Here is a 27145-nt window from a genome sequence, read left to right on the forward strand (position 1 = left end):
CTCTGAGTTTAAGGTCTAAACCATTGCCATCTTCACCATGGAGATCTCTGAGTTTAAGGTCTAAACCATTGCCATCTTCACCATGGAGATCTCTGAGTTTAAGATCTAAACCACTGCCATCTTTACCATGGAGATCTCTGGGTTTAAGGTCTAAACCACTGCCATCTTCACCATGGAGATCTCTGAGTTTAAGGTCTAAACCATTGCCATCTTCACCATGGAGATCTCTGAGTTTAAGGTCTAAACCATTGCCATCTTCACCATGGAGATCTCTGAGTTTAAGGTCTAAACCATTGCCATCTTCACCCTGGAGATCTCTGAGTTTAAGATCTAAACCACTGCCATCTTTACCATGGAGATCTCTGAGTTTAAGGTCTAAACCATTGCCATCTTCACCCTGGAGATCTCTGAGTTTAAGATCTAAACCACTGCCATCTTTACCATGGAGATCTCTGAGTTTAAGGTCTAAACCACTGTCATCTTTACCATGGAGATCTCTGAGTTTAAGATCTAAACCACTGCCATCTTTACCATGGAGATCTCTGAGTTTAAGATCTAAACCATTGCCATCTTCACCCTGGAGATCTTTTGAAGAGTGACAGAGTGTCTCTGATCTTCTGACCTGCGTGACCAAAGTAAACCCCTCGCCACTCACCCAGCCACCGTTGTCCCGGATCCAGCTCTGCAGCAGCGGTCCGTTCAGGTAATCGGTCATCCAGCGCGAGATGTGCTCCACCTGCGACGCCATCTCGCGGTTCACGCTCTCCACGCACAGGGTGCCGCCGAACTCGAAGAAGGCCACGACGCGGCCCCAGTTCACGCCGTCGCCGAACAGCTCCTCGGCCACGGCCACGAAGCTGCGCTGGAGCTGCGCGCTCGGCGCCACGCGCAGCTGGTCCCACATGGCGGCGAAGTCCCGCTGGTAGGCGCGCTCGAGCTCATCGCCGGCCTCGCGCAGCAGCCGGTGCAGCCTCGCGGGCCCTGCGCGCGGCATCTCGGCCTCGTCGTTGTCGTCGTCGTCGGCCGTGGCGGCGGCGGCGGCGGCGGCACCGGCGGCGGAGCGGAACTCCCACACGTAGCCTCGCTTGAGAAGTTTGTGGTAGATGTATTTCTCCACGATGTCCCGGCTGTCGTAGGGACTTTCATTGGCCATTATTTTCGAAATCCGGTAACGAGTTAGTTCTAAAACGGGGCGGCGACGAGAGCGGCTCACTCCCAAAACATTATCTTATTATTATAATTATTATTATCAATAATCACAACAGGCTTTCCTGCGCCGCGCAGTCTCCGAACACAAAGTCTCGACGCTAACAGACCTTTCAGCACTAAGAGACATTTTTCGCGCGTCGCTTTTGCCTTCTTTGCCGTTAACGAACCACGCTCGCGCGCCCGCGCGGTCATCTGGCGGGGAAAAAAAAAAAGCAGAAACGGCCGCGAAAAGATGAAGATTATTCTTCCACAACTTCTCCCGGGTGACTGAAACCCATCTCCGCTCCAACGGTCAGAACTCCGCAGCAGCGCGAGCTCGCTCAAGCTCGAGCTCGGCCGGCGTGAGGCTCGAGGGGGATGCCTCGCTCGCGACTCACGCGCGGATACGCCCCCTTCAGTTTTTATTTATTTATTTCTTTTCTTTTTTTTTTCGCTAGCGAAAGTTGAAGCAGCTCATTTCGAACCTCCTTATTTCACCCGGCGTAAAAAAATAAATAAACATAAAAAAAAATAAATATAAAAAAAACAAACAAAACAAACAGAAACTCTTCGTCCTCTCTTCTTCTCCTCGCTTCTTTTCAGTGTTGTAATCCCATGGATAGCGCTCAAGGCTTCCCAGAAAGACGGAAGAGGAATGAAATGAAAGCTATTATCCACCTACGGCTGAAGAAACGGCTCCAAACGCCACACCAGACCGAGCTGGGCTGGCTTTTCTCCCCTGAGCCACAGCAAAAAGAACGGTTAAGGAAAAATTAACCGTTAGAGCTCCGCTCGAGACTGAAGTGGAGCTGCAGCTCGCGGACGCAGGACGCCGTAACGCTTCATTCAGCCACGACTTGCTCGCTCTCCCTTCACCCGTGCCAAAGCCACGCCCACCTGCGCTAGGATTGGGCCTTCTCTCTCCGTACGGCTCTGAGCCGTGCGAACTAAGAGCCAATCGTATGCGAGGAGGGCGGGGCTTACTGTAAGGAGAGGTGGGGAAGACTGAACGACTGTGGTCATTTGAAACGGCGAAGGGGGCGGGGCCATCCTGTACGTCATTCATTCAGTCTTTTGCAGCAGAGGGTAAGCTAATAAAACGCTGAAGTTTACTCCGCCAGAAAAGCAGCATTTTATTAAAGTTTGAAATATGCTGCTTCTCATATACAGATCCAGATGTGGAGAAGGCTGTAAATATTATGATTTTTATGGTAAATATCATATACACAAGTGCTATTTTTTTTGTTTTGTGTCTTCTTAATAGACTGTTATTTTTTCTTTTGTACTTTTCTTTCAGATTTATATAACTACAGCCTGTGGTCATGTATTATAGAATGTATTCCCATCATCCACATCTGTTCTGTCTTTGTTATGCACCATGTATTGCTAAATTAAAGCCATTGCAAAATATTGAAAAAAATTAGGAACTTTCTTGTTTTGAAGAGGAACATTTCTTTCTTTCTTCCTGAATAAAACATAGAAGGAGATGCCTCAGTGACTTCTTTTTACCTGTATAATCCTTTTTATAACTTTTATGCACATATTTGCTTATTTCAGTCTTTCTTTTTTATTTTTTTCTGTAAGTATTATGATTTTAATGGGTAAATATTATATTCAAATATGCAGTATTTTTATTTGATCTCTTCCTAATGGACTTAGCCTCACTATTATTTTTTCTTTTCTTTTGTTTTTCTCTTTTCTGTCTGTTTTATATCACTACAGCCTATGTTCATGTATTATAGAATGTATTCTTTCATATCTGTTCTGTCTTTGTCATGTACAATATTTTGCTGACTGAAAGTCGTTGCAATAAAAAAAAGATGAATAAAAACAAAAAACTTTCTTGTTTTGGAGTGGAACATGTTTCTTCCTAAATAAGACATATAAAAAGAATGCTTATTAAAACAAATTACACCTCTTTTAACGTGCATTCATCATAACTTTAATGTACATATTTACTCATTTCAGTGTTTATTTTTTCTGTTAATATTATGATTTGAATGGTAAATACTATATACTTACTACCACTTCTTAAGGACTTTTGTTTTTCTCTTTTATTTTTTCTTCTATTTTATATCACTACAGCCTTTGTAAATTTTACCCTGTCTTTATCCTTTTTTAAACTGTTATGTACATATTTTCTTGTTTCAGTCTTACTTTTTAATCTTTTTCTGTAAACATTATGGTTTTAATGGGTAAATACTATTTTCAAACGTGCATTTTTTTTATTTTAGCTCTACTTAATGGACTTTGCCTCACTATTATTTTATTATTTTATTTTTTCTCGAACTAATTAATGTTTTAGTTATAACAAAGGCTATTATACGTCTATACACGACCTGTTTCTAAGCCTCTGTGTTATTACATTTGTGATTAATTAATTATAAACTGGGTTTCTTTCTAAGGAAAAATGTCACAATGTCAGATGTAGCTCTATCCTTGCTCTAAGACATGTTTATAGTGGCTCCTCAATTTGAATCGTGTACCCTCCAATAGTTTAACTTGCAAATATAGCAGGCTTACATTGTATTGTGGCCATTGACACACTGGCTTCTATGTTCTTGCCATGGCAAAATGGGCAGCATGTGATATGAATACATTAACATGTATGCTAATTAATCAATTATTTTAAATGTGTAATTTATCTTGACAATTTAACAATGGCTGTGGTTTTGTTCTGGTTTTGTAATGCTACAGTCTTGGTATGGTCACTAGTTTAGCCCATTTTATAGAATATTTAATAAAACAATGTCCAGTACTGACCCATGATTTGGCCTGGCATTTCATTTAAAGACCACCCAAAGGACAAATAATTGACAACAAGGTAAATATCAGCATAGTTGGTATGTAATGTATCTGTATTCAGTCCAAGGTACACTTTTTTAAAGCAGTATTCAGAACACAGTTCTGTCTCATTATTATGTTTCACATTTTTAGGAGAATATTTTAGAATAATTACCCACAAAACAACACAATCTTCAAAAGAAACACTATCAGTGCTTGTTTATCAACTATTTTAAAATTGCCATACGGTGCGTAGCAAACATGCTTGTTAGACAACCTCTAAAGAGGACCTCACTGCGGAACTAAGAAACCCGACAGACTCATTAAGAGGGCCAGCTCTGTCCTGGGAAGCCCCCTAAACCCAGTGCAGGTGGTGGGAGGATGTTAGCTAGACTAGCATCCATGCTGACAAAAAGGTCCCACCCCATGCATGAGACTCTGGCAACAGTAGGCAGCTCCTTCAGTGACAGGCTGCTTCACCTCAAGTGTGTGAAGGAGTGATAGCCATCGCAGGTCCTTCCTTCCTGCTGCTGTTAAACTGTACAACCAGCACAGCTCCCAGTAGAACCCCCCCACCCATCCCCTTTACACCTCACACACCTACAGCGAGTAAACTGTGAATTCATCACCACTTCCTGTGTGTAATACAATCAATACCCCATGTGCAATACATGAAAAATATTTTCATAGTGTAAAGATTTTTTGTCTTTTCTATTTATAATGTATATATTGTTAATTTTGTGAAGGGTGGAGGTTATATTTTTTATCTTTGGTGTTAAATATTTTGTCTAAACAGTAATTAGTAACAAACTGCAACATTGAGTAATTAACAAGGTTAATTACCTTGTTTGTCAACTCTCTTCTTGTTCCCTTTCCTGATGCCTTGCCATTGCTGCTGTAGCAATGTGAATTTATTATTATAATAAATAATATTATAATATTATAAATAATAATATATAATATTAATATTGTTATTAATCTTGGTGTTACTGAGCTCTGCTAAAGCCTGAGTAGACTGATAAATCAATGTGATGATCAGTTATTAATCTCAGTGTTACTGAGCTCTGCTAAAGCCTGAGTAGACTGATAAATCAATGTGATCAGTTATTAATCTCAGTGTTACTGAGCTCTGCTAAAGCCTGAGTAGACTGATAAATCAATGTGATCAGTTATTAATCTCAGTGTTACTGAGCTCTGCTAAAGCCTGAGTAGACTGATAAATCAATGTGATCAGTTATTAATCTCAGTGTTACTGAGCTCTGCTAAAGCCTGAGTAGACTGATAAATCAATGTGATGATCAGCTATTAATCTCAATGATACTGAGCTCTTTTGAAGGATCAGACTAATAATTATCTCAGCATGTTTGTGAGTGATGAAATGTTTTAACAGAATAATTACATGAAGAAAACTGTAACAGTGAAAAACAGTGAATTAAGTAAAAAAGAAATTCCATCTGATGTATATTAAATGTATTCTAAATGTGTTACTTTTTTATGTATTGTAACAGAATACATTACTGAGTACATTGAGGACAGTGTATTTGGTATTCAGCCATCAATACTTTTTCACAGTATTCTGCCCAACCCTGAATATCGGGAGTACTGCACAAAAGTCAGAGATCACCATTTAATTTATTTAATATTCAGCCAAAATGGCCATTAAATACAAATTATTCATTTTTCAGTATCAAGAAAAAGTTTTAGGCACCTGAGAGAATTAGATTAAAAGTGAGTGTTTGTTTGCTCAGAAAAAACATCAATGTTAGAATAAACACAACTAATATTAATACAATAAATGTACACTTAAATATATGGTTATTTAAGGGTTCTCTAGTAAAGAAAATGGTTCTACATAGAAGCATGAACACTCAAAGAACCCATTTGCATGATTAAAAGCCTCTTTGCATCATGAAAGTTTCTTGGAGACTGATGGAGAATGTGTTTTTTATGGTTCTTTTTAGAACCTTTTTGAAAAGGGTTCTATATGGCACTAAAAAGCGTTCTTCTATTATATACAAGCTTGACATCGTAACAATAGAAGAACCCTTTTTGGTGCTACAAAGAACCATTTTCAGAAAGGTCTTATATAGAATCATCTGCAGCACATTCACCATCAATCTGAAGCACCATTTAATGATGGAAAAGAAGTCTATAATCATACAAGGGGTTCTTTGAGTGCTCGTGGTTCTAGATAGAACTCTTTTCTTTACTAAAGAACCTTTAAAGAACCATCATTTTTAAGAGTGAGTGATTTACGAATGGCAATGTGTTCAATTAACTCTTTTCAACCCTCTCATCATGGCAGCCCAGCATTATTCGTAGTTATCAGTCAATACCTTCTTCGGCTCAATCAATACTTCATGTCAAACTTTTTGTCTTCTAACGAGCTTAAAGGATATCAGCTACTTATTCCAAAGTAATCTGGTGTTTTTACAAGAAGAAGATCATTTATTGCGCAAAAATAAACGGTTTTAAGCTGTTGATTGGACTTCGGCACAGTACTGCATAATGGACTGATAATTACATGAAAGCCTAAACAATTAGAGATAATAATAATAATAATAATAATAAATAATAATAATTTGTCCACTCTTTGCCTTTATTACAGCGTCCATTCTTATCAGGAGACTCACTTCTGCTGGGATAAGACCTCAAAAAGTTCAGTCTTAGAAGTTTGGTTGTATTTTCTCATCAGCCTGTAAAAATGAACTCCACATCTCCATGTTCTGTTTCAGCGTTCTAGAGCAAATGTTCTTCTTTTTTGCCTTCTTGAAAGCCAAAAGGTTCTGTTTGTCTGATTGGGGAGTTTGTGGTGGTTACCAGGTCTTGCATGCTTGTTAGAAGTCAGAATTTCTCTGTATCTTTTAATCATTTTTTTGAACTCCAACCTCTCATCTTAAAAAGATGGTTCTTCAATGGTTCTTTAGTAAAGACAATAGCTCTATAGAACCATAAACCTTCAAAGAACAATGTAGATAATTAAAGGGTTCTTTGCATGGTAAAATGCTTCTTCATATTGATGGAGATTGTGTCAGTATAGGGTACTATGTAGAACCTTTCTGAAAAGGGTTCTATATAGCACCAAAAAGGGTTCTTCTATTGTTACAAGCTTGTCATCATAACAATAGAATAACCCCTTTGGTGCTACATAGAACCTTTTTCAAAAGAAATATGCTTTTTCAATTATACTCTTAAAAAGAAGGTTCTCCAAGGGTTCTTTAATAAGGCAAATGGTTCTATATTGAACCATCAACACTCAAAGAACCCTTTGCGTGATTAAAAGGCTCTTTGCATCAGACTGCAGTGTGCTGTAGATAGTACTATATAGAACTTTTTTAAAAAAAAAGGGTTTTATATAGCACCAAAAAGGGTTCTTCTTGTAAAAATAGAAGAACCCTTTTTGGTGCTATGTAGAACCCTTTTCAAAAAATATTCTGCATAACACCAGAATATAGCACCGCAGCACATTCCCCATTAATCCGATGAACAATGTCATCATGCAAAGAACCCTTTAATCACGCAAAGTATTCTTTGAGTGTTCATGGTTCTAGATAGAACCATTTTCTTTACTAAAGAACCACCTTTTCCAATGTGTACTATAAAAAGTACCCATATAGATTTAAATAGACTATTTAGTATATCTAGAATAGAGTATCTTAAGATATTTTATTGAATATTTCAAGTTTTTGGAAACATTAAGAAGGAACTAACTGATAATAATACACTGTAATTACCATTTCTTCTTAAGAATGAGTCTGTCTTGAGATTTGATCAGCACTTTTCAAATATACATACATACATACATCATCTAAACCGCTTATCCTTCTGGGTCGCGGTGGGGTACTTTTCAAATATGATGTACATTAATTTTATTACATCCTCATCCTCAATGTTATACAGCTTTCTCGATCATTAGGGAATCATCTACTGTCCAGTTCATCATTATGGACACATTTGATTTTTCTCTTCCTACTAATAAGTTGAAATCTATGAAGTTGTGGAGTAGTAGCATCGTACCAGAGCCATTTAAACATATTCATTCATTCATTCATCATTAACCACTTAATCCAGATAGGGTCACGGTAGCAGTTGGGAGAGCAGAGACTCCCAGATGACCCTGCCCCCCCCTGCAGCTTCCTCCAGCTCATTCTGGGGGACCCCAAGCTGCTCCCAGGCCAACACGGAGATACAATCCCTCCATCGGGTCCTAGGATGACCTCAGGGCCTCGTCCCAGTAGGCCGTGCCTGGTTAACGCCCACTGGGAGGCGGCCAGGGGTGCGTCCTGATCAGATGCCCGAACCACCTCAACTGGCTCCTCTCAACGTGGAGGCGTAGCAGCTCTATTCTGAGCTCCTCACCCTGTCAAGTAGAGTGCAGCCGCCACCCTGTGAAGAAAGCTCATTTCTGCCACTTGTAATTGCGATCTTATTCTTTCGGTCATTACCCACAGCTCATGACCCTCACTGTAGGTAAACAGAGAGCTTTGCCTTCTGGCTCAGCTCCCTCTTCACCACTACAGTCCGGTACAGGCTGCCGCCTGTCCCAGCCTGTAACCGATCTCACCATCCCTCTTCCCATCACTCATCAACAAGACCCCGAGGACCTCCTCCACCTGGGGCAGGTCCTCTCCCCTCATATGTATTCAATAAATCTATTTGATATTACTGAAAAAGGTGATTCGAAACCTTTGAACGATTCACTACGACAAAACTAATGGAAGTAGTATTTACAGTTACCATGCTTTCTGTTCTGCTGACTCTAAGCTAATCCCACTGAGGCTGAGGCCTGGTTTGAGGAATCTTACTGGAGTTTTAAATAGTAAAATATAAAAGAACCGAGAAGTATCTCACGTGTTTTGTGAAAACTGTTTAAAAAAAAAAAAGCCACACACACATTTACATTCCAGTCTGTCTTTATTGGACATATTGAATATGTTTTAAGGCGGTTGAGCTTTGAGTCTTCCACAGGTTAAAGATGGGTTTCGCTAAACTTGTAGCGAAAGTGATTCTCCTACTTCCACTGTTTCTTCTCATAGTCCCATTTGTGGCTGAAGCCATGCACAGGATTCACCCTCATGTCGATCATCCTCTGGGTCTGCTTCTCCACCCATTCAGGCGACAGGGTGTGGGGAACGTCACCGTACACTGCAGAACAGAGAGCACACAGGAGTCAGCTGACCTCAGTCTGGGACAATCGGCCGTTTTGAGTTTAAACACAGTAAAAACTGTGGTTCTCACCTAAACCACAACAGTTAAAGGAATAGTTAGACAATTTTCCCTTTACATTAAATACGGTCCCTCAGCACAGGCAGCTTAACTGTCTGAGGCTTATTTCTTCAGTTTTGCACTGAAGCTATTTTTTCCTATTTCTGTTCATTTCCAAGCTTGCATAGGAATAAAACTGATTGTCATGAACATGATTTATTGCTGAACTACTCCTTAAAATGAAACACTGAGACAAGCAGTGCATATCTGAACAATATTCTTTGTTTTGAGATGCACTGAAAACTTTTACACTCAGTATTTGAATTTAGGGAGGAAAAATCATTCAAAAAACTTAGAATATACTTCAAATGTTCTTCCTATGGAGCTGCAAGTATTGAAATTTTTCATGTTGCAGAATTCACGTCATTATTTGACATAAGAGCAGAACACATTACAGTAGCATCCAAAGCAAGGAGGTTTAGTGGGTCACATCCATCAGTAACTGCAGGAACACCTAGAGTCATTTAGAAATGACTAATTTCACTGCTGATAAACATCCAGAGGTGAAGGGTGCAAAGCCGCCGATGTGTCATATCTGTAGGCTGACCTAAATTACTTTCATTGCTTGACCTTAACTTCACCTGGGGTGCTGCTGGAACAAACCGTTCAACACCTTTATGAACAATGCCACTATCATTCACCTTAAAACTATATTTTGCATCTAAACACACAAGATTTCTAACTATATTCTGAATATATATTCAGAACACACGTACTGTTGATAGACACAGCCTCGGATAAAATAAGCTCATTGTACCTAATAACGCTACAATGCACCGCAGGAAGGAAAGAGAAGACACACGGCAATAGAAAAAAAGTCTAAAAAGGAAAGTAAGAAAAAAAGAAAAAGAGAGAGAATGAAAGAAACGGTTAATTGTGCAAAATCCCCTAAACCACCCTCCCCCCACCCGCCAAACACACACACACACGCCTTTCACACAACTGTGGCTCTGTCAGCAAAAAAAAATGAATAAATAAATAAAGAGCCATTAATTGTCCTGACAGAGGCTGCACCTGACTACAAAGTGCCCAACGTTGCCGTCTTATCTTCAAGCTAGAAAACAGGAACGGAATAAACAAATGAGCGAGAGTGTGTGTGAGCGCACGGCGGGCCGAAGGGAACCAAAAAATACTACCGCTACCCACAACAAGGCGGGCGCATTTTCAAAACAGAGCATACGAGCGCACACAAAAAGGCTCGCACAGCCAAATATCACGAAATGAACATGACTGCAAACAACTATTATTTCCCCAGGGAGGAGCAGCACCGCCACACAAATACAGCAGAAAGGGGAAGATGAAAATGATGAAAATGCAATATTGCTGGTGGAGCAGCATGGGAGCACAGGGGCGGCGGCCTTCTTAACCCGTAGAAGTCGCTTTTATCAGCAGCAATAAAAAAAGCATGTTTTGATATTAAAGAGGCCACATGAACTAAATGAGTTTGAGATACAAGAGTTTCAAAACATATCGGTCATTCCTCAGTCCATGTATGGATACCAAGCTGCAAAAACAGTCCAGTTTAGATTCGTCATGGTTGTGATGTCACAACCATTAACACATTTCTATACAGTCGCATGTATAAGTACAAACATCCCCAGTCAAATGACGTTTTGTTGATTTTCTGAGAGAAAATAAGTGAACACTTCATCGACAGAGAACACACTTAAATACAGCATTTTCCTGAAAATGTTTAGTGTATTTATATATTTATATTTGTATTTATTTATTCACTTATTTATGTATGTATGTACACTGTCAGAAATAAATGTTCTAAACTGTCATGGGTCAGGACCCCTCTTGTCACTGCGGTGGTTCCCTCAAGGGTCCATCTCAGTACCTTTAGTCAGGGAACATAACTGAACCATAATCCACTGAAATGATATGTTCTAAGCTGTACTGACTCCACACACCCCGCCTCGTCTCCAGGCTTTTATTTTACTGTTCTGTTTAAAACATTCGGTTATGAAAAGGTACAAATACGAACTTTTCACCTGGAAAAACTTATTTAAGGTTCACAATCAGACCTTAAAACCACTGTTGTACCTTTGAGGGAACATTTACACTGTTCGTACCTCGATGTACGAAAAATGTACCAGCGCAGAACCTTTATTTCTAACAGTGTATGCATGTATGCATGTAGTTTGGCTGAGTTTAACATACTGGAAAAAAAGAAAACATAAAATATAAAATGCGCCGTCACTTTTGCACCGGCACATTTTACACTTGACATTCAAACTAATGAACGGTAATTGTGCATTACAGTGTGCTGAAGTGTGTTCACTGTGGAGGATGTGTAACTTATTGTCATTTAGAAAGTCAACAAAGCATGTAACTTGACCAGGGGTGCCCAAACTTTTGCACATGACTGTATGACCACCTATTCAGCTTACAGTAGTTCAGCTGCCCAATCACACTGAAGTGATATGGAGTGTTGTTACTGCAGTCTTAGTAGAGTTAAATGTTGTGCTGTTCCTGTCTGTTTGGAAGCAAATGGTTCATTTGGACGTGGTGGTGGTGTGTTAGTGTGTGTTGTGCTGGTACGGGTGGATCAGACACAGCAGTGCTGCTGGAGTTTTTAAACACTGTGTCCACTCACTGTCCACTCTATTAGACACTCCTACCTTGTCAGTCCACCTTGTAGATGTAAAGCCAGAGACGATAGCTCATCTGCTGCTGCGCAGTTTGTGTCGGTCATCCTCTAGTCCTTCATCAGTGGTCACAGGACGCTGCCCACAGGACGCTGTTGGCTGGTTATTTTTGGTTGGTGGACTATTCTCAGTCCAGCAGTGACACTGAGGTGTTTAAGAACTCACAGCAGCACTGCTGTGTCTGATCCACTCGAACCAACGCAACACACACTAACACACCACCACCACGTCAGTGCTACTGCAGTGCTGAGAATGATCCACCACCCAAATACTACCTGCTCTGTGAGGGTCCATGGGGGTCCTGACCACTGAAGAACAGGGTAAAAGGGGGCTAACAAAGTATCAGAGAAACAGATGGACTACAGTCTGTAACTGTAGAACTACAAAGTGCACCTATATAGTAAGTGGAGCTGATAAAAAAAGCTAAAATTGTCACTACAGAAACATTTGGTAAAGTTTGGGTAGAATTATGATTGATTTGGTAGTGACAAAATTGATTGTTTAATCATTCGTTTTCATAAAATAAACATTATTAAAGTATAGAGTCACTCAAAGTAAATGATTTTAATAGTTGTGACTAGAATGATCCATATTTGTGTTGTACTTGTCAATACACAACGTCAATCAAACGTAAATGCAGACAATTCCTTACACAAGCATGTAATTAATGATGTAATTACATTTCTATAGTAAAAAAGACATTAATAACTCTACACTTCTACGAGTTTAAGCGGCTTCTTTCATCAGCCTTTTCCTCCTTAAAGCCTGCCGCAGGTTTAAATCTCCAGACGAGTGCTTAACGCCCCCTAATGAGGCAGCAGAGCAGCGGCCCCTGAGCTGCGCCGCACGCTCCTGGCTTTTCAAGTTCACGAGGCGGAGCAGAGTGGGAAATACCCCACTCTCAACCGACAACTGACTTTTGGACTTCTTTTTTTTCCTCCAACTCTTTCTCTTCAGCTACTTCTTCTTTTCACCCTCTCTCACCTTGGCTCAAAGCTTTGAGCCATGTCCTCTCTCCCTCTCCTCTGTTTTGTCTCGCTCTTGTTCTCTCCTCTCTCTCTCTGTCTGTCTGTTTCTCTCTCTGCACTCATGTTCTTTCCCTCTGCAGCGTCTCTCCTGAGGTGATGCAGCACTGACTTCCTTCCTCAAAGAGCTGAGGCCTCCGAGACAGGAGATGGGAGATGCAAGAGTCTAGGCTGCTTCCGACATGGGCTCTAAATTTCACGCACACATACACACACACACACACACACACACATGCGCACACACACACACACACACACACACACAATCTCTTCCTCTCTCTTGCACAACACCCCTAGTAAAAGCTGATGTATCACCATATATGCTGCTATATCTGACAGCAACAGCCATATCTGTCATATATTTGACTTACAGAGCTACCTATATTGCTATATAGCGAAATAGCATATATACTGCTGTATGCACAAAGTTTGGGCACCCCTTGTCAAATGACATATTTTGTATTTTCTATGAAAATAAGTTTCCACGTCCTCTACAGAGACACACCTCCGCACATTTTAACACACAACTACTGTTTATTTGCTGCATTTAACATACTGGAAAATACGGGAAATTTGAAAAAAAAAGTTTTCATTTGGTCAATTTTATATTTATATTACAATCAGCAAATAAATAGAAACCGAGCAATAAAATTTGCAGAAACATTAAATATTTAACCTATTTTCACTTAGTTCACAACCGTATCTTTGGCATACAAAGCCCAGACTTCACTGAATGTGTTTGGGATAACTTGAATTGTGAGAAAATACAAAACCAACTTCTAAGACTAAAATTTGTAAATGTGGAAAACTGAAAGCAAGTCTCCCAAAATGAATCATTAATTTAACAGCAATTTTCTGTTAAATATATGTTTTCTACATTTGTTCTGTATCCAAACAGCTGTTTTGATGGGAAATTAAATAAATGAATGGTTGTTTCTGATTACTGCATAGTAGACAGACACTGTATGTCATATGTATAAAGCAATATGTCATATATATTTGACATACATAACAATATAGCTATAGGTATATCACTATACAGCTGTATATATCTCTATATATCTATATACATTTGGCATATTGTGCTAAATATATACCTATATATATTTGGCATATTGTGTACATTGACACATAGTTACATATGTCATACGTATATATTTACATGTGAATTATTAACTTTGTATATGATCGTAAGATTCTCTAAATATGTCTATAGAGTTGTATCTAAATCTAAATCTTATCAAGAAATACATATTTTTCTCAAATCTGTGTATGCCACAACTGTTGCCACCCCTTCATTTAATACTTAGATTCTGAGTCTTCTTCTGTAATGCCTAATGAAACTGGAGAACACAGGGCAAAGGACCTGAGTCCATTCCTCCATACAGAACCTCTCCATATCCTTCAGATTACAACTCCACACTGTGGACTCTCCTCAGAGAGCTCTTCAGCTCATCCCACAGGTTTTCTATGGGGTTTAGGTCAGGGGACAGGGGTGGCCATGGCAAACCTTAATTCTGTGGTTGGTTGACCATTTTTGTGTTGATTTTGAGGTGTGCTTTCAATCACTGTCCTGCTGGAAGATCCAAACCATGGCCCAGTTTAAGCTTCCTGGCAGGCAGTCAGGTTTTGATTTTATTTCTGCTGTTATGAGGTGGAAAAACAGGCCCACAGTAACACAGATCCACCACCATACTTCACAGTGAGGATGGGGTACTTTTCTGCATGGCTATCTTTGTTTACACACTAAACTCACTTCTGGTGTTCGTTTTTGGTCTCATCTGTCCAGTAAGAAAGTACCAGTAACTTTCTTGTAGGACCTTGACAGCAGAGGCTTTTTTCTGCCAACACCCCCCCCAAAAAAACAACTTGTTGTTATAGAGCTGGTTAACCCTCAACTGCACGGATCATGAGAGCAATTTAAAAAAATATATCCAATTCACTTTTCTTGCATAAAATTTGCCTGATTATTGAATTCAAATCATTTTTTAAATAATAAATTGTGCAGGGGTCCTTTTGGGTATGTTGCCTTGAGGCAACATTGTGCGACAATAGGACGAAATGATATAGATCCGTGTTCCCTGAAGTGGTGAGACCTTGCTTGTTACTGGCTAAATCCATTTCACTGTCGCACAATGTTGCTTCTAGGCAACAAACATATTTCTGCATATTCACATAACTGAAAAATGATACTGAATGTTAAAAAGAGGTTTGAAAGTGCCCACTAAGAGAGAGTATGACCAAATACAAGTGCTTTTTTACTAACTCTGCCCTTTATTGTTAACCCTGTCAGTATCCTTAAATATGTATAAGGTTACTGGAAAGTGAGGAGAATGTTTGTTGCCCTGAGGCAACATTGTGCAATAGAGGGTTAACTGTAGTTTGGAAGACGTTCTGACCCCAAGTCCTGACTAATGTCTGTAATTCCCCATCTGTGATCCTTGGAGATTCTTTATCCACGGAAGCCATCTTCCTTAATGTCTGTGTGGGTCAGTACAGATGTACATCCTCTTCCTGGCAGATTCTTAGCATCTCCAGTTGTTTAAAGCTTCTTAATTGTTGACCTGATAGTGGACACGGACATGGACGTTTCCTGATTTGTGTCGCTCAACGACCTTTTGTCGCACATCACTGATGTTTTCTCTGGTCTTTCTCATAATGAAGGATGGCTGAGGGAATTTGGCCTGAGTTTCATCTCATATATATTAATCAGTGAAACGGGAAGTCACAACTGAGCATTTAATTGTTCCTAATCACTCAGGTGAACTTTAAAACAGAAAATATGTATGGAAATATTCTTCAGCGGGAATTTCTAGGGGTGCCAACAGTTTAAGATTTAAGAAAAATATTTATTTCGTGACAAGATTGACCTTTTTTTTTCTTTCAATCTTCATACCTTAAATAAAGATTACATTTTTGCTAATATTTTGAATGAAAGACCAAAAGGATGATTAATTAAGAATAAATAAAATAAAGAAAAAATAATTTTACGGCTTATTTTGCTCATGATTGGCAGTATTTGCGGAGGACACTGTAGTATGGAAAGCCAATATATTGCCATATCTGACTTTGTACAGGTAGACGTGTGCTGTCACGCTCACTAACAGCTGCTCTCCGTCAATCATCTGCACACTAAAACACCCACAGACAGCCTTGGGAAGAGTGCAGGCGCTCATTTTGCAAGGAGGCTGGAGATTTCTTAACTGAAGTCAGAGCTCACTTAAATCTCTCTCCTGTCTTCTCTCCCTTTCTGCTCTCTTTCCTGAACTACTGCCCACAAACACACAGCTCAGCCCAATTATTCGTGCACGAGCACAAAGGCCTGACTAGCAGAGAGAGGGAGCGTGTACTGCAGGTGAAAAAGATAAGAACACTCCTCGCTCGCCCATTTCTAACACACTGCAGCCCAGCCGCAGTGCTGCGGGACCTCAGCTGTGTGCCGAACGGAGTAAGTCATGTTATGAGAAAGCAGCACACAGGTGGGCTGAGTACAGAGTAAAACCCAAGGACACGTCGCTGACCGACACGTCAGAGTGAGGCTTAAGATGTAGTGCATATGTTGCATAAGAACTGTTCTTTAGGAAAGGCAATGATTTAGAACCATAAGTTGTGTCTAGAACCATTTCATGCTTAAATGGTTCTCTGCATGGTGACATGGTTCTTCTGACTGATGGAGAATATGTTGTATATGGGTCATTCTACAGAAACGTCCATTTTTGTGTCCCTAGCCTTTACAGATATATTACACTTGAAAAAAACACGTTAGGGTTACAATTTAATTATATTTTAAATTTAAACAATACGTTATTTGAACAATCACACCTTCTTGAGCCTCAATTTAGCAATATTGGTTTTTAAATCAATTATCTAGAATTCCAAGCACCACAGAAGAGCTCGTCCTCACAGTCATGTGTGAAGGCTGAGGCCATATTTTGAGATTAAAAACGTTTTTCTGAAATTTTAACTGCAATAATCTATACATGACTATGAAATATATGATTTAAATGACATAAAGAAAACAAATGCCAAATAAATATTATAAAATATATAATGAAAGTTTCTGTCCCCAGGAGTCGTGTCACTGGTGTTAACGCGTAACAAAAAATCTCTTATTTTGAAATAAAAGTCACACTGATGACATCACTCGACTTCCTTTTACCTGTTTTCTGAGGATCTATGAAGAAAAGCACATGGTGAGTCCACTGTGTCTTTCAGTTACCAGAGATTTTCTCATTCAGCTCATGATTTCATATGAAGCTTTTAGCTGAAGTCACTGGTGTGACCGACTTTATTCTGAGGTCATTGTGAAAAAATAGAATACAAATGGATTAAACTTCATATTTTAGTGGATGTTCCATGATTGACAACATGTGGTTTGATGCTCTGTAGCAGCCATTTAGTAAAATGAATTGTTTATTAAAAATGTCTCTGGTGTTACCTTTCTTATGTGTAACACCGATGAGGATCGGTAACACCAGTGACTCCTATGGAGAGATAGAAAAGTGGACATTTCTGTAGAATGACCCATATGGTTGTTGAAAATGGTTCTATATAGCACCAACAAGGGTTCGGCTATTGTTTCAATGTCAAGCTCATAACAATAGAAGAAGCCTTTTTAGTGCTATCTAGAACCAGGTTCTATATAGAAGCATATACCACACACTCTCCATCAATCTGAGGAACCATTTTACCACGCATGCACAGAACCATTTCAGCATGAAATGGTTATATAAAACTCATGGTTCTAAATACTGCCTTTACTGAAGAACCCTGAAGTTCTAAACTGGATTAGCACTAGAGATACAGAGCTAATGTTACAGAGTTAACAGCTCAACATGATTTAAGGCAGACAGGTGATGATTTAGGCAAACAACTTGTATGATGCTAATTAATAACATTAGCTTCATAGCTCCAGCATGAAACTAACAAAACAGACTTTGGATACCAAACATAGCTGATCGACTACATTTGGCGGAATGATTTAAGATGTCAAAACAGTTTAAGATATGAGAAGATTACAGTGAATTTAGGCATAAGAAGTAATTTAATCTGACCTAAATTGCTGTTAGAATCTCAAAGCCATTTCAAAGTGGTCCAGTACACTACATCTGGATGGAGGCAGCACTTTTCAGAAATAAAAAAATGAATGACCTTCTGAATTCTGCAACAGTGAGTGTATTTATATGCACTCAATAATCCAATCATAATCAGATTTCTGTAGTTATCTGATTATTCAAATGGTCATGTAAACAGCATACTCCAATTTGCTCCAGTCTAGAAATCTGATTAAGAAATCCGATAAAGAGGCTGGATTTTAGCTCAGTAATCAGATTTCTCAGCGCATGTAAACTCTTACTCTGATTTCTTTCGGATTTCTCAGTCTGAGCATGTGCAAAAACAGACGGCGGTACCAGAAATAAGTGAGCAGAGCTCACGCAGTAAAACACTTTTGGAGCGATACAAATACATGCTTGACGAAATTAATTTTAATTTTCTTCATCTTCTGATGATGTATGTTCATATTTTCATGTAAAGTGGCGCAATGTTTTTTTTTAAAAAAAAAAAAAAAGCTCAAGCATGAAGTTTGAGTTTTACATTATGTTGACATCACGTCCTGTTCTGTGAGTTTTCTGTAAGCAGAAATCTGATTACTTTCTGACTCATGTAGACCCAAACTTTACCCATTATCTGATTTCTCAAGTGCATGTAAACGTGTTGATCAGATTACTGACAAAATTTGATTATCATTTTGTGCAGTTATCGGATAAATAAGCGCATGTAAACGCAGTTAGTGTCTGTCTATATGGACGGATGGATGGATGGATAGATAGGTAGAAAGATACCCACCGTAAATGCGCTGCCACCATACCAAAACGCCGGTGAAGCCGAGGAAGAAGAAGATGCCGGCCAGCACAGTCTTCCACTCATCTGATCCCTTCTTCATCTCAGCATAGCTCAGTTCAAAGGAGAGCCTGTACACTGCACAAGAACTCAAAATTAACATCTTACAGTAAGTATGATATCTGGTTTCAAAGGGCTCGCATGCACAAAACCTGCGCTTTACTGCTTCATATGTGCTGAATTACCTGTATGGTCATTTACCATTATTGTACAATGGCAGCATTGTCAGAGCAATGGCTGAATGGCTGATGTCAGACATGTGGGCAACACTGCCACCTCACGGGCATGCAACTACAACACCTGCTCTGCTTGTAGTTAAACTGTGATAGTAATGATACAACCCCTGAGACACATCTGCAATACTTACAATGCTTTTTAGATGATATTATTGCCTGAAGTGAAGCAATACCAACACCTAAAAACTGAAACGGAATCAGCCCTTCTATTTAGTAGAAACTTGTTTCCAATGAAGACAGTCATTTTCTTCCAGAAAGTCGATACCTGATGAGGAATTATTGTCTTTGCCCTTCAGGCATGAAATGCACAACAGGTCAGACTAGCTTATCAGTATCCAGCATAGAAACGGTGAGGAATTTCGAAACTCTAGAATACTGAACAGCAAATTCAGATAAGCAATCAGGCAAACAGTGTCCATAAAAGCATAAAGTGTTGGCATTTGCATTAATACAGCTTCTCCTAACTGCTAAGAAAGGCTGAGTATTTTAATCACTCAGACTTTCGCCCAATCCCATTTCACCCCTCGCCTCTACCACTGAGCCCTTAGCCCTCCGTTTTGCGCATTCACGTCTAGGGGTAGGGTGTCCCTGATTCTTGTTGAGATAGAGGGGGAAAATTCAAACAAGAAGCTGGTGAATATCTGACTTCAGCTTCATATCACTGAAGAATTAGGGGTGGTGATAATAAATAATTGCCCCCTCTTTAAAGGCATATGATGCCCTAAATGTAACTAAAGCCCAGCAGTGAGGAGCTGAACTTTACCCTCCTCTGCTGTCACTGCAGACTGGCAGGGTCGCCTACAGAGCAGCGCTGGTAGCTGTTAATGAAGTAATGCTCTTCTTTATTTGAGGGTCCCATTTCAGAGGGAAGATTTCAACCACTACCCCGTAACTCAGTTCCAAGAGGCAAGATGACACTTGAAAACAAGGGGAAGGGGTAAAAATAAGAAATGGGATTGGGCCTTAATCTTAATCTTGAGACTTACTATTCAGTAACTGCAATAAATTTAACAGTAAACAGTGAACAGTAAACAGTATGTAGTTATGAGAGTGAGGAGGTGAGGTGTGGGCCCACATACCAGCCCTGTGGTGTGAACAAAGCAATTACAGTTTCAAAACACGTTACTGACTATTGATCCTGGCGTCTAAAGCCACGTACGGGGAGCAGTGGATCTCCAAGCCCTTCCATTAGCTGCATAGCTAATGAGGTGGCAGGGAAACCACTTAGCTATTCTAAAATAACAGAGTGAACCTTTTAAGCAAAGGCTGATCCAGACAGAAAACGTTCTAGAAAAGCTGAGTCCCCTCGTCACCAAGCTAACTGTTCATTTTAATGTAGTCTTGAGCTGAAACCAAAGGTTCAACATGATGTTACTGAGAATTCACACCAGATGTGATACATAAGCACACCATTGGTGAAGCATGAGGAACAATCTGGCCGAACCACACTGCTTCCAAATCAGGTTTAAAGTTTAACATGAACAGCAGATCTGTTTGTTCTGAAAAAAAAAATTCAGAAATTACAAGTTTTTACCATTGGTTTCAGGTAAAATGTGGAGAATGTGGCTTAATGGGGCTGAAATGTGGCACATGTTGCTCCAAAATGTGTCCAACATTAATGATGCTCATGATGTGCAAGTATGCTCTCCCACATCATAACAGATGCTGGATTTTGAACTTTACGCTGGTAACAATCTGCATGGTCCTTTTCTATTTTGGCACCGAGAACACATTGTCCATTATTACCATAAACAGTGTGAAAGATAGGCTTATCAGACCACAATACATGTTTCCACTGTGCATCAGTCCATTTCAAATGAACTTGAGCCCAGAGAAGTCAGCGGCGTTTCTGGACATTGTTGGCATGACTTCCACTGTGCATAGCACAGTCTTAACTTGCTTTTGTGGATGCAGTGATGGGCCGTGTTTACTGACGATGTTTTTTCAAAGCATTCCCAAGCCCATGTGGTGACATCCGTCACAGAAGCATGTCAGTTTTTAATCCGGTGCTGTCTGGGGGGTTCGAAGGTCATAGGCTTTATTTGTGGGTTCATCCTTGCCCTTTACACGCAAAGATTTCGCTGGATGATGTTACACACTGCGGAGAGTGAAATACCTAAAATATTTCCAATCACTTGCTGAAGAATGTTGTTACATTATGTAAGTGACGAGCCTCGATCCACTCTTGCTGATAAAGGTGTAGACCTTTCCTGAAAGCTATTTATTTACATCTCAACAATTGAATATGAAAAAGTTTGGTAAAATTCTCCTTTAAAACACGGCTGCCCAAAGAGAGGCCCAAAGTTGGCCCGCAAGAGCATTTGATATGGCCTGCAAGAAGTTTGGCTCATTTGAGAATGTTTTGTGTATGTTTTTTTTTTTATTTAAGAATGTTTTGTGTGTTTTTTGAAAATGGTTCTATATAAAAAGGGTTTGGCTGTTGTTTCAATGTCAGTACAATAGAAGAACCCTTTTTTGGTGCTATCTAGAACCAGGTTCTATATAGAAGCATATACAACACATTCTCCCTCAATCTGAGGAACCATTTCACAAAGCAGAGAACCATTTAAGCATGAAATGGTTCTATATAGGACAGAACCATTGTCTTTACTAAAGCACTAGTCATTTCCTGGAGGCTATTTATTTACATCTTAACAATTGAAATCTGAAAAAAATTGGTGGAATTTTCCACTAGTCCTTTCCTGGAAGCTCTTTTTGTACCCAAGCATGATTGCATCACTTGTTTTAACTGTTTTCTTCATTTCACAATGTTCCTAGTCATAAATTACCCCTGTTCCAACATTTATGGAACATGTTGCAGCCATTGATTTTGGAATGAGTGAATATTTACAAAAATAATAAAGTTGATAAGATAAATCACTACATAACCTGTCTGTCAACTGTTTTTGATTAAGTTCAGGTCAAAATAGACCCATAAATCACTGATTTCTGGTTTTAATTGCATTTTACCTACTGTCCCAACTTTTCTTGGATTTGGGTTTGTAAGAAAGAGTGGCACACAGATCAGAAGAGATTTAGGGATCACTGGAGTGAAGACAGTCTTTAAATTCTTTTCAGGGTATTTAAAGACTAAACAGTCTGATTCATATGTAGGGAAACTATATAATGACAGCTATTTTGTCTTTTTGGCCTTCAACAGTCAAACTCTTACTGGCTACACACACTGATGGTGATGGTACTGATTCTTACGTGCAAGTTTCTCCTCCTTGGTAAGATTGGTCCACGCATCCTTCTCCTTCTCCTTCAGTGTCTTCTGCTCGGGAGTGAGATTTGTGATGAATGGGATGTCGGGCAGTGGTGTGTCCAGGCGGTTGTTGTACTGAGGAACGCTGCAGTCAATCACATCCACGGCTGAGGCTAAAAACAGCACTAGACAGTATTAACTAAATGAAAGATCAACGCCAGAGACATCCATGGCTAAACAGCGCCCTCTCTTGTTAAAAGAGAAAAGGTGCATCCAATTGCTACCTGTTAGCACTGTTATGACCCTTAGCCAACAGATGAACTTCCCGCCTCCTGGTTTAGTCATTTCCCTGCGCAAACATTTGATCCAAAGAATTACTTAATAACTAGCTATAGCACATGTTAGAGCAGGGGAAGCACCAAACTGGGCTGGACTTTGACCCTTCAGGCACCAAAATGGGCTCCTGTGTTTTAAAACAGAGCTAAGTCTCACTCTGAGGTAGATCTAATCAGTTATGCTTTACAGGACTCTGTCTGTTGTTTATATGGGAAAATATTATTAAAATTACAGAAAAAGGCCTGGAAATAACAGCATATGTGACAAAACATGACTTTCTGTTAATTAACTGTATTTTGGCTAAGAAATTCCATTTGTATGCATGTTTAAGAAACGAGGAAACCATCAATGGTAGTCAAGTCATATATATATGTTGCTGTTGTTGCAAGAAAACCTTGTATGTCCAAAATGGTAACTTTACAGGAGAAGGAAAAAACGTACTTTACTTTTAATGTAAGTCAATGGAACCAGACTTTTTTCCAAGTCATTTTGGGCCGTTTCTTTTGGTCCGTCCTTCATGAAATATACAAACAATGTAAAGGGCGACAGGTATTTTCAAATTATGTCAAAAACTGAAAAACGATAAAAGTGGTTTTCTTCCGACAGCAGCGATATATGATTCCCCTGGATTACAAATGACGCTTATACAGATTGTTCTGTGTGTGTGTGTGTCATTACATTAAGCTACATTAAAAGCAGAATGCCACGTACTCTTAAAAATTTCTCCACAATTCAATCCTTACCACATATACAGTCGTTCAGGGTGGTTCAACGTGAAATGCTCCATCCTAGAACAACTTACAGAGTCAGAACTGTTTACAGTAGTGGTGATAGGAACCAGACATCTGAAGCATTCAATGCTTCTAAAAGCTCCCTCACTTTAATGTGGCCTTTAAATTTTAAGATGCATTCATGGTAAAGAGGTACATGCAGAGCAAAATATCACCTAAAGAAAATGTATTTTTTGGAGTTACCACTATTTTATCTTTACGTTTTTCTACAATGCACCATTTCACATCAAACAACTTGGAATGACTTTGCTTATATTTCAGTGATTAAATTAGCCAAAAAGTTAGAAAACTGGTGCAATTCCTCTTTAAAAGTTAAAAAGTTTTTTTTTATCCTTCATCTGAAAAGTTACCAGGTAGCAACAATGAGTTCCAGTCAGCAAGGTTTAACTATGACCATTAAAATGGCAAGTGCTAAACGATCAGTGCTTGACAGGCTGCAATAACTAAATCTGAGGCCTTTCACTGTGACAATATGACCACATTTACAGACATGCACTTGTATTTAACAGGTAACTGTGCAAATTTGCAGCCAGACTTGTTACAGGATTTATTACAGCGTATTGTTTTGACTTGACCGAGCTGAACTTTGGCCCGTGTTCCATGGCAGGCCTTAAAAAAGCAGATTCGAATGTAGCCTCAAACAGGAAGCAGGCAAAATGAAAGTCAATAAGAGAGAAAGACACGTGACACTTTACTGCATGCATGATAAGAATGAATAGGATGCATAACTCACCATGAGCGTGGGCAGCCAGTGCACCAGTGGAGGTGGACACTCTCCTCCAGAGTCCGGCCTGCAGCCCCCGGACCAGAGCTCGGGTAGACAGCATCTGGACAGCAGAGGTGGGACTTTAATGTAGGATACTTCTGAAATGAAGGGTATTAATAGTGAGTTTGTCCGCTGTTGCTGCAGTAACATCCTCTACTCTTCTGGGAAAGTTGGAACATAGCAGTGAGGATTTATTGCATTCAGCCATGAGAGCATTAGTGGGGTCAGGATGGTCAGTTCTGGATCACTCCAACTCATCCCAAAGGTCTTGAAAGGAGTTCCAACACAGTTCCACGGCTCCACAGCCCAGTGCTGGGGGATTTATACCCCTCTAGCCGATGCCTGGCACCAGGCACGATGACCTTAGGCTCGTGTGCGGCTGCTCCGGAGTGTCCCATTCTATTTTCAATGCTTTTCTATGTAGATTATAAAAGCTGTATGCAATTAAACAGTAATGGGTGCACCTTAAAGCAGCTGAATTCCTAATTAGAAGATGTGTCTGAATACTTTTGGCCATATTGCGTATATTAGTGATACTGCAACCTACTTCTCATGCTGTGGCCTAGTTATAAATATGGACACCCTGAGGGGACAGGAGGGTGGTAGGGGGAGCACGCTGCTGGGGTGCTTATTTCTGGATCCACACTTCTTTACATACGTTTTCCTACAAAGGACCACAAGTGGCCACAAAAAGAGTCCAAAATGCCACATGTCCAGTCACTGAAGGGAAACTTGGCCGGACACGCTCCATTTCTACTCTATTTAAGTTCAGCAACGTCAGTTTCCATTTGCAAACGTCCAGGTAAGGTCGAGCGCTGCACTTGTGTTGACGTGTTGCACTGCACGTAGTGCAAAAACGCGGGTTCCACCTCTCCACCACAAGAGGGCGCAGTGGACACGCGCGCTGAGTGATGCTGAGGCGCAACAGGGAGGACACATGGCAGTCAAAGCGAAACAATCCAGCGACCCACAGACTGCCTTCACACTACTAACCCTAAATAACCACCGCACCGAAGAGCCAAAGAGCCAAACAGAAGCCTGAAAGCGAACAATGAAAGTAAGCCTTTTTAATGGTGCCCGTGTCGCCAGTGCGTAATTACGCAAACCATGCGCAACTGGATCGTGAATGGATAATGATAATAAAATAACGACAAAATAGCTCTTTATCTTTAAGTAATGCATATTGTACGTATTCAATGTACCAGATAGACGATTTAACTGCGTAGCAAAGCAATTAAATAGTCGAAATAATAGGAAATCTCTCCAAATACTTGTTCTGGAACTTCAGGTCACCCCCACAGCCTTGCATATCAAAATAATGCGCATTTCCTTATCGAGAGTCTTGACTTATTCAAGTGCAAAAAGCAAACAAGCAAACAAACAAACACGCCCTCCAGCATATTCTGCTGAAAATATCTCCCCTCACTGCTCTCATTATCATCAAACGCAAAATCATTAACTACCTTCCTACTTGGCGCAGATTACAGTTTCATTACCTTCAGTAGTGAAAGCCTTTGCTCGTCTCCAACTCGCCTACGTGATATGAGCAAAGTCAAACATGGGTCAGTTGGTAAAGTCGGTCAGGTGTCTCGCGCCTATCAGCTCAGTAGCCAATCAGAGAGCAGCTGGAGCACTCAACGTCAACGACAGGAGAGTGTGGCTGAGGATCTGGACTTCAGTTTGACTTTGAGGAGGACATGACTGATACACGGTAGTATGTATTACAGCCACATTCTGATGGAAGAAGTTTATATTGACACAGATGGAGCTGCACAGTGACAATAACAGACGGAAGTGAGACTTCCTCTTGGTTTTAAGCCAGCTTTAGCAGCCTGTCTGCACCAGTTCAGTAACAATGCAGCACAGTGATACTCAGAGGTGGGTGGGAACTAGTTGCATATACACAGATCAGGCATAACATTATGACCACCTCCTTGTTTCTACACTCATTGTCCATTTTATCAGCTCCACTTACTGTATAGGTGCACTTTGTAGTTCTACAGTTACAGACTGTAGTCCATCTGTTTCTCTGATACTTTGTTAGCCCCCTTTTACTCTGTTCTTCAGTGGTCAGGACCCCCATGGACCCTCACAGAGCAGGTAGTATTTGGGTGGTGGATCATTCTCAGCACTGCAGTAACACTGACGTGGTGGTGGTGTGTTAGTGTGTGTTGTGCTGGTCTGAGTGGATCAGACACAGCAGTGATGCTGGAGTTTTTAAACACATCAGTGTCACTGCTGGACTGAGAATAGTCCACCAACCAAAACATCCAGCAAGGACTAGAGGATGACCGACACAAACTGTGCAGCAGCAGATGAGCTATCGTCTCTGACTTTACATCTACAAGGTGGACCGACAAGGTAGGAGTGTCTAATAGAGTGGACAGTGAGTGGACACAGTGTTTAAAAACTCCAGCAGCACTGCTGTGTCTGATCCACTCAGACCAGCACAACACACACTAACACACCACCACCACGTCAGTGTTACTGCAGTGCTGAGAATGATCCACCACCCAAATAGTACCTGCTCTGTGAGGGTCCATGGGGGTCCTGACCACTGAAGAACAGGGTAAAAGGGGGCTAACAAAGTATGCAGAGAAACAGATGGACTACAGTCTGTAACTGTAGAACTACAAAGTGCACCTATATAGTAAGTGGAGCTGATAAAATGGACAACGAGCGTAGAAACAAGGAGGTGGTCATAATGTTATGCCTGATCGGTGTACTCTGTAATCAAGTAAACATGTAATGAATTTGTACTTACATGGGTTTTTCAAATGAAAATAAGTTTGTACTCAAGTATGTTTGCACAAAGAGGGATTATTAGTCATTATCATTTAGTTTCTAATTACTTTTTAATATTTAATTTCATTGGGACGGTTTCTCAGACCTACACCAAGCCTTGGGAGTCCTAATGATGCTGATAGATGCTGGAAGTTCTACAGGAAACTGAAGACATTTCCTGTTTTCTGACCTGTAGTTCTACTACGTTGTTTT

General features: G+C 40.1%; 2 protein-coding genes across 4 annotated transcripts in view; both read right to left on the minus strand.

The window, feature by feature from the left end:
* Positions 1-2058, minus strand: part of bcl2a (BCL2 apoptosis regulator a) — a 50897-nt gene extending 48839 nt beyond the window's left edge. Inside the window, exon 1 of the mRNA XM_036558138.1 lies at positions 656-2058. Within this exon, the coding sequence (XP_036414031.1) occupies positions 656-1153 (498 nt within the window). The 5' untranslated portion in view covers positions 1154-2058. The remainder of the gene's footprint in view (positions 1-655) is intronic.
* Positions 2059-8867: 6809 nt separating this feature from the next.
* LOC118798672 lies at positions 8868-25771 on the minus strand. 3 transcript variants are annotated; one of them, XM_036558140.1, is made up of 5 exons: positions 25645-25771; positions 24116-24209; positions 22261-22428; positions 18761-18892; positions 8868-9117 (listed from the first exon to the last, which is right to left on the minus strand). In XM_036558140.1, the coding sequence occupies exons 2-5, from the start codon at positions 24207-24209 to the stop codon at positions 8984-8986; spliced, it is 528 nt and encodes a 175-aa protein (XP_036414033.1). In that variant the 5' UTR covers positions 25645-25771; the 3' UTR covers positions 8868-8983. The 3 variants fall into 3 exon arrangements, with proteins under 3 accessions (XP_036414033.1, XP_036414034.1, XP_036414035.1); XM_036558141.1 differs by having other exon boundaries at positions 24116-24246; positions 25645-25737; XM_036558142.1 differs by having other exon boundaries at positions 24116-24243; positions 25645-25722.
* Between the last annotated feature and the right edge of the window lie 1374 nt (positions 25772-27145).

Source organism: Colossoma macropomum, unplaced genomic scaffold (genome assembly GCF_904425465.1).
Source record: "Colossoma macropomum unplaced genomic scaffold, Colossoma_macropomum, whole genome shotgun sequence".
Lineage (NCBI taxonomy): Eukaryota > Metazoa > Chordata > Actinopteri > Characiformes > Serrasalmidae > Colossoma > Colossoma macropomum.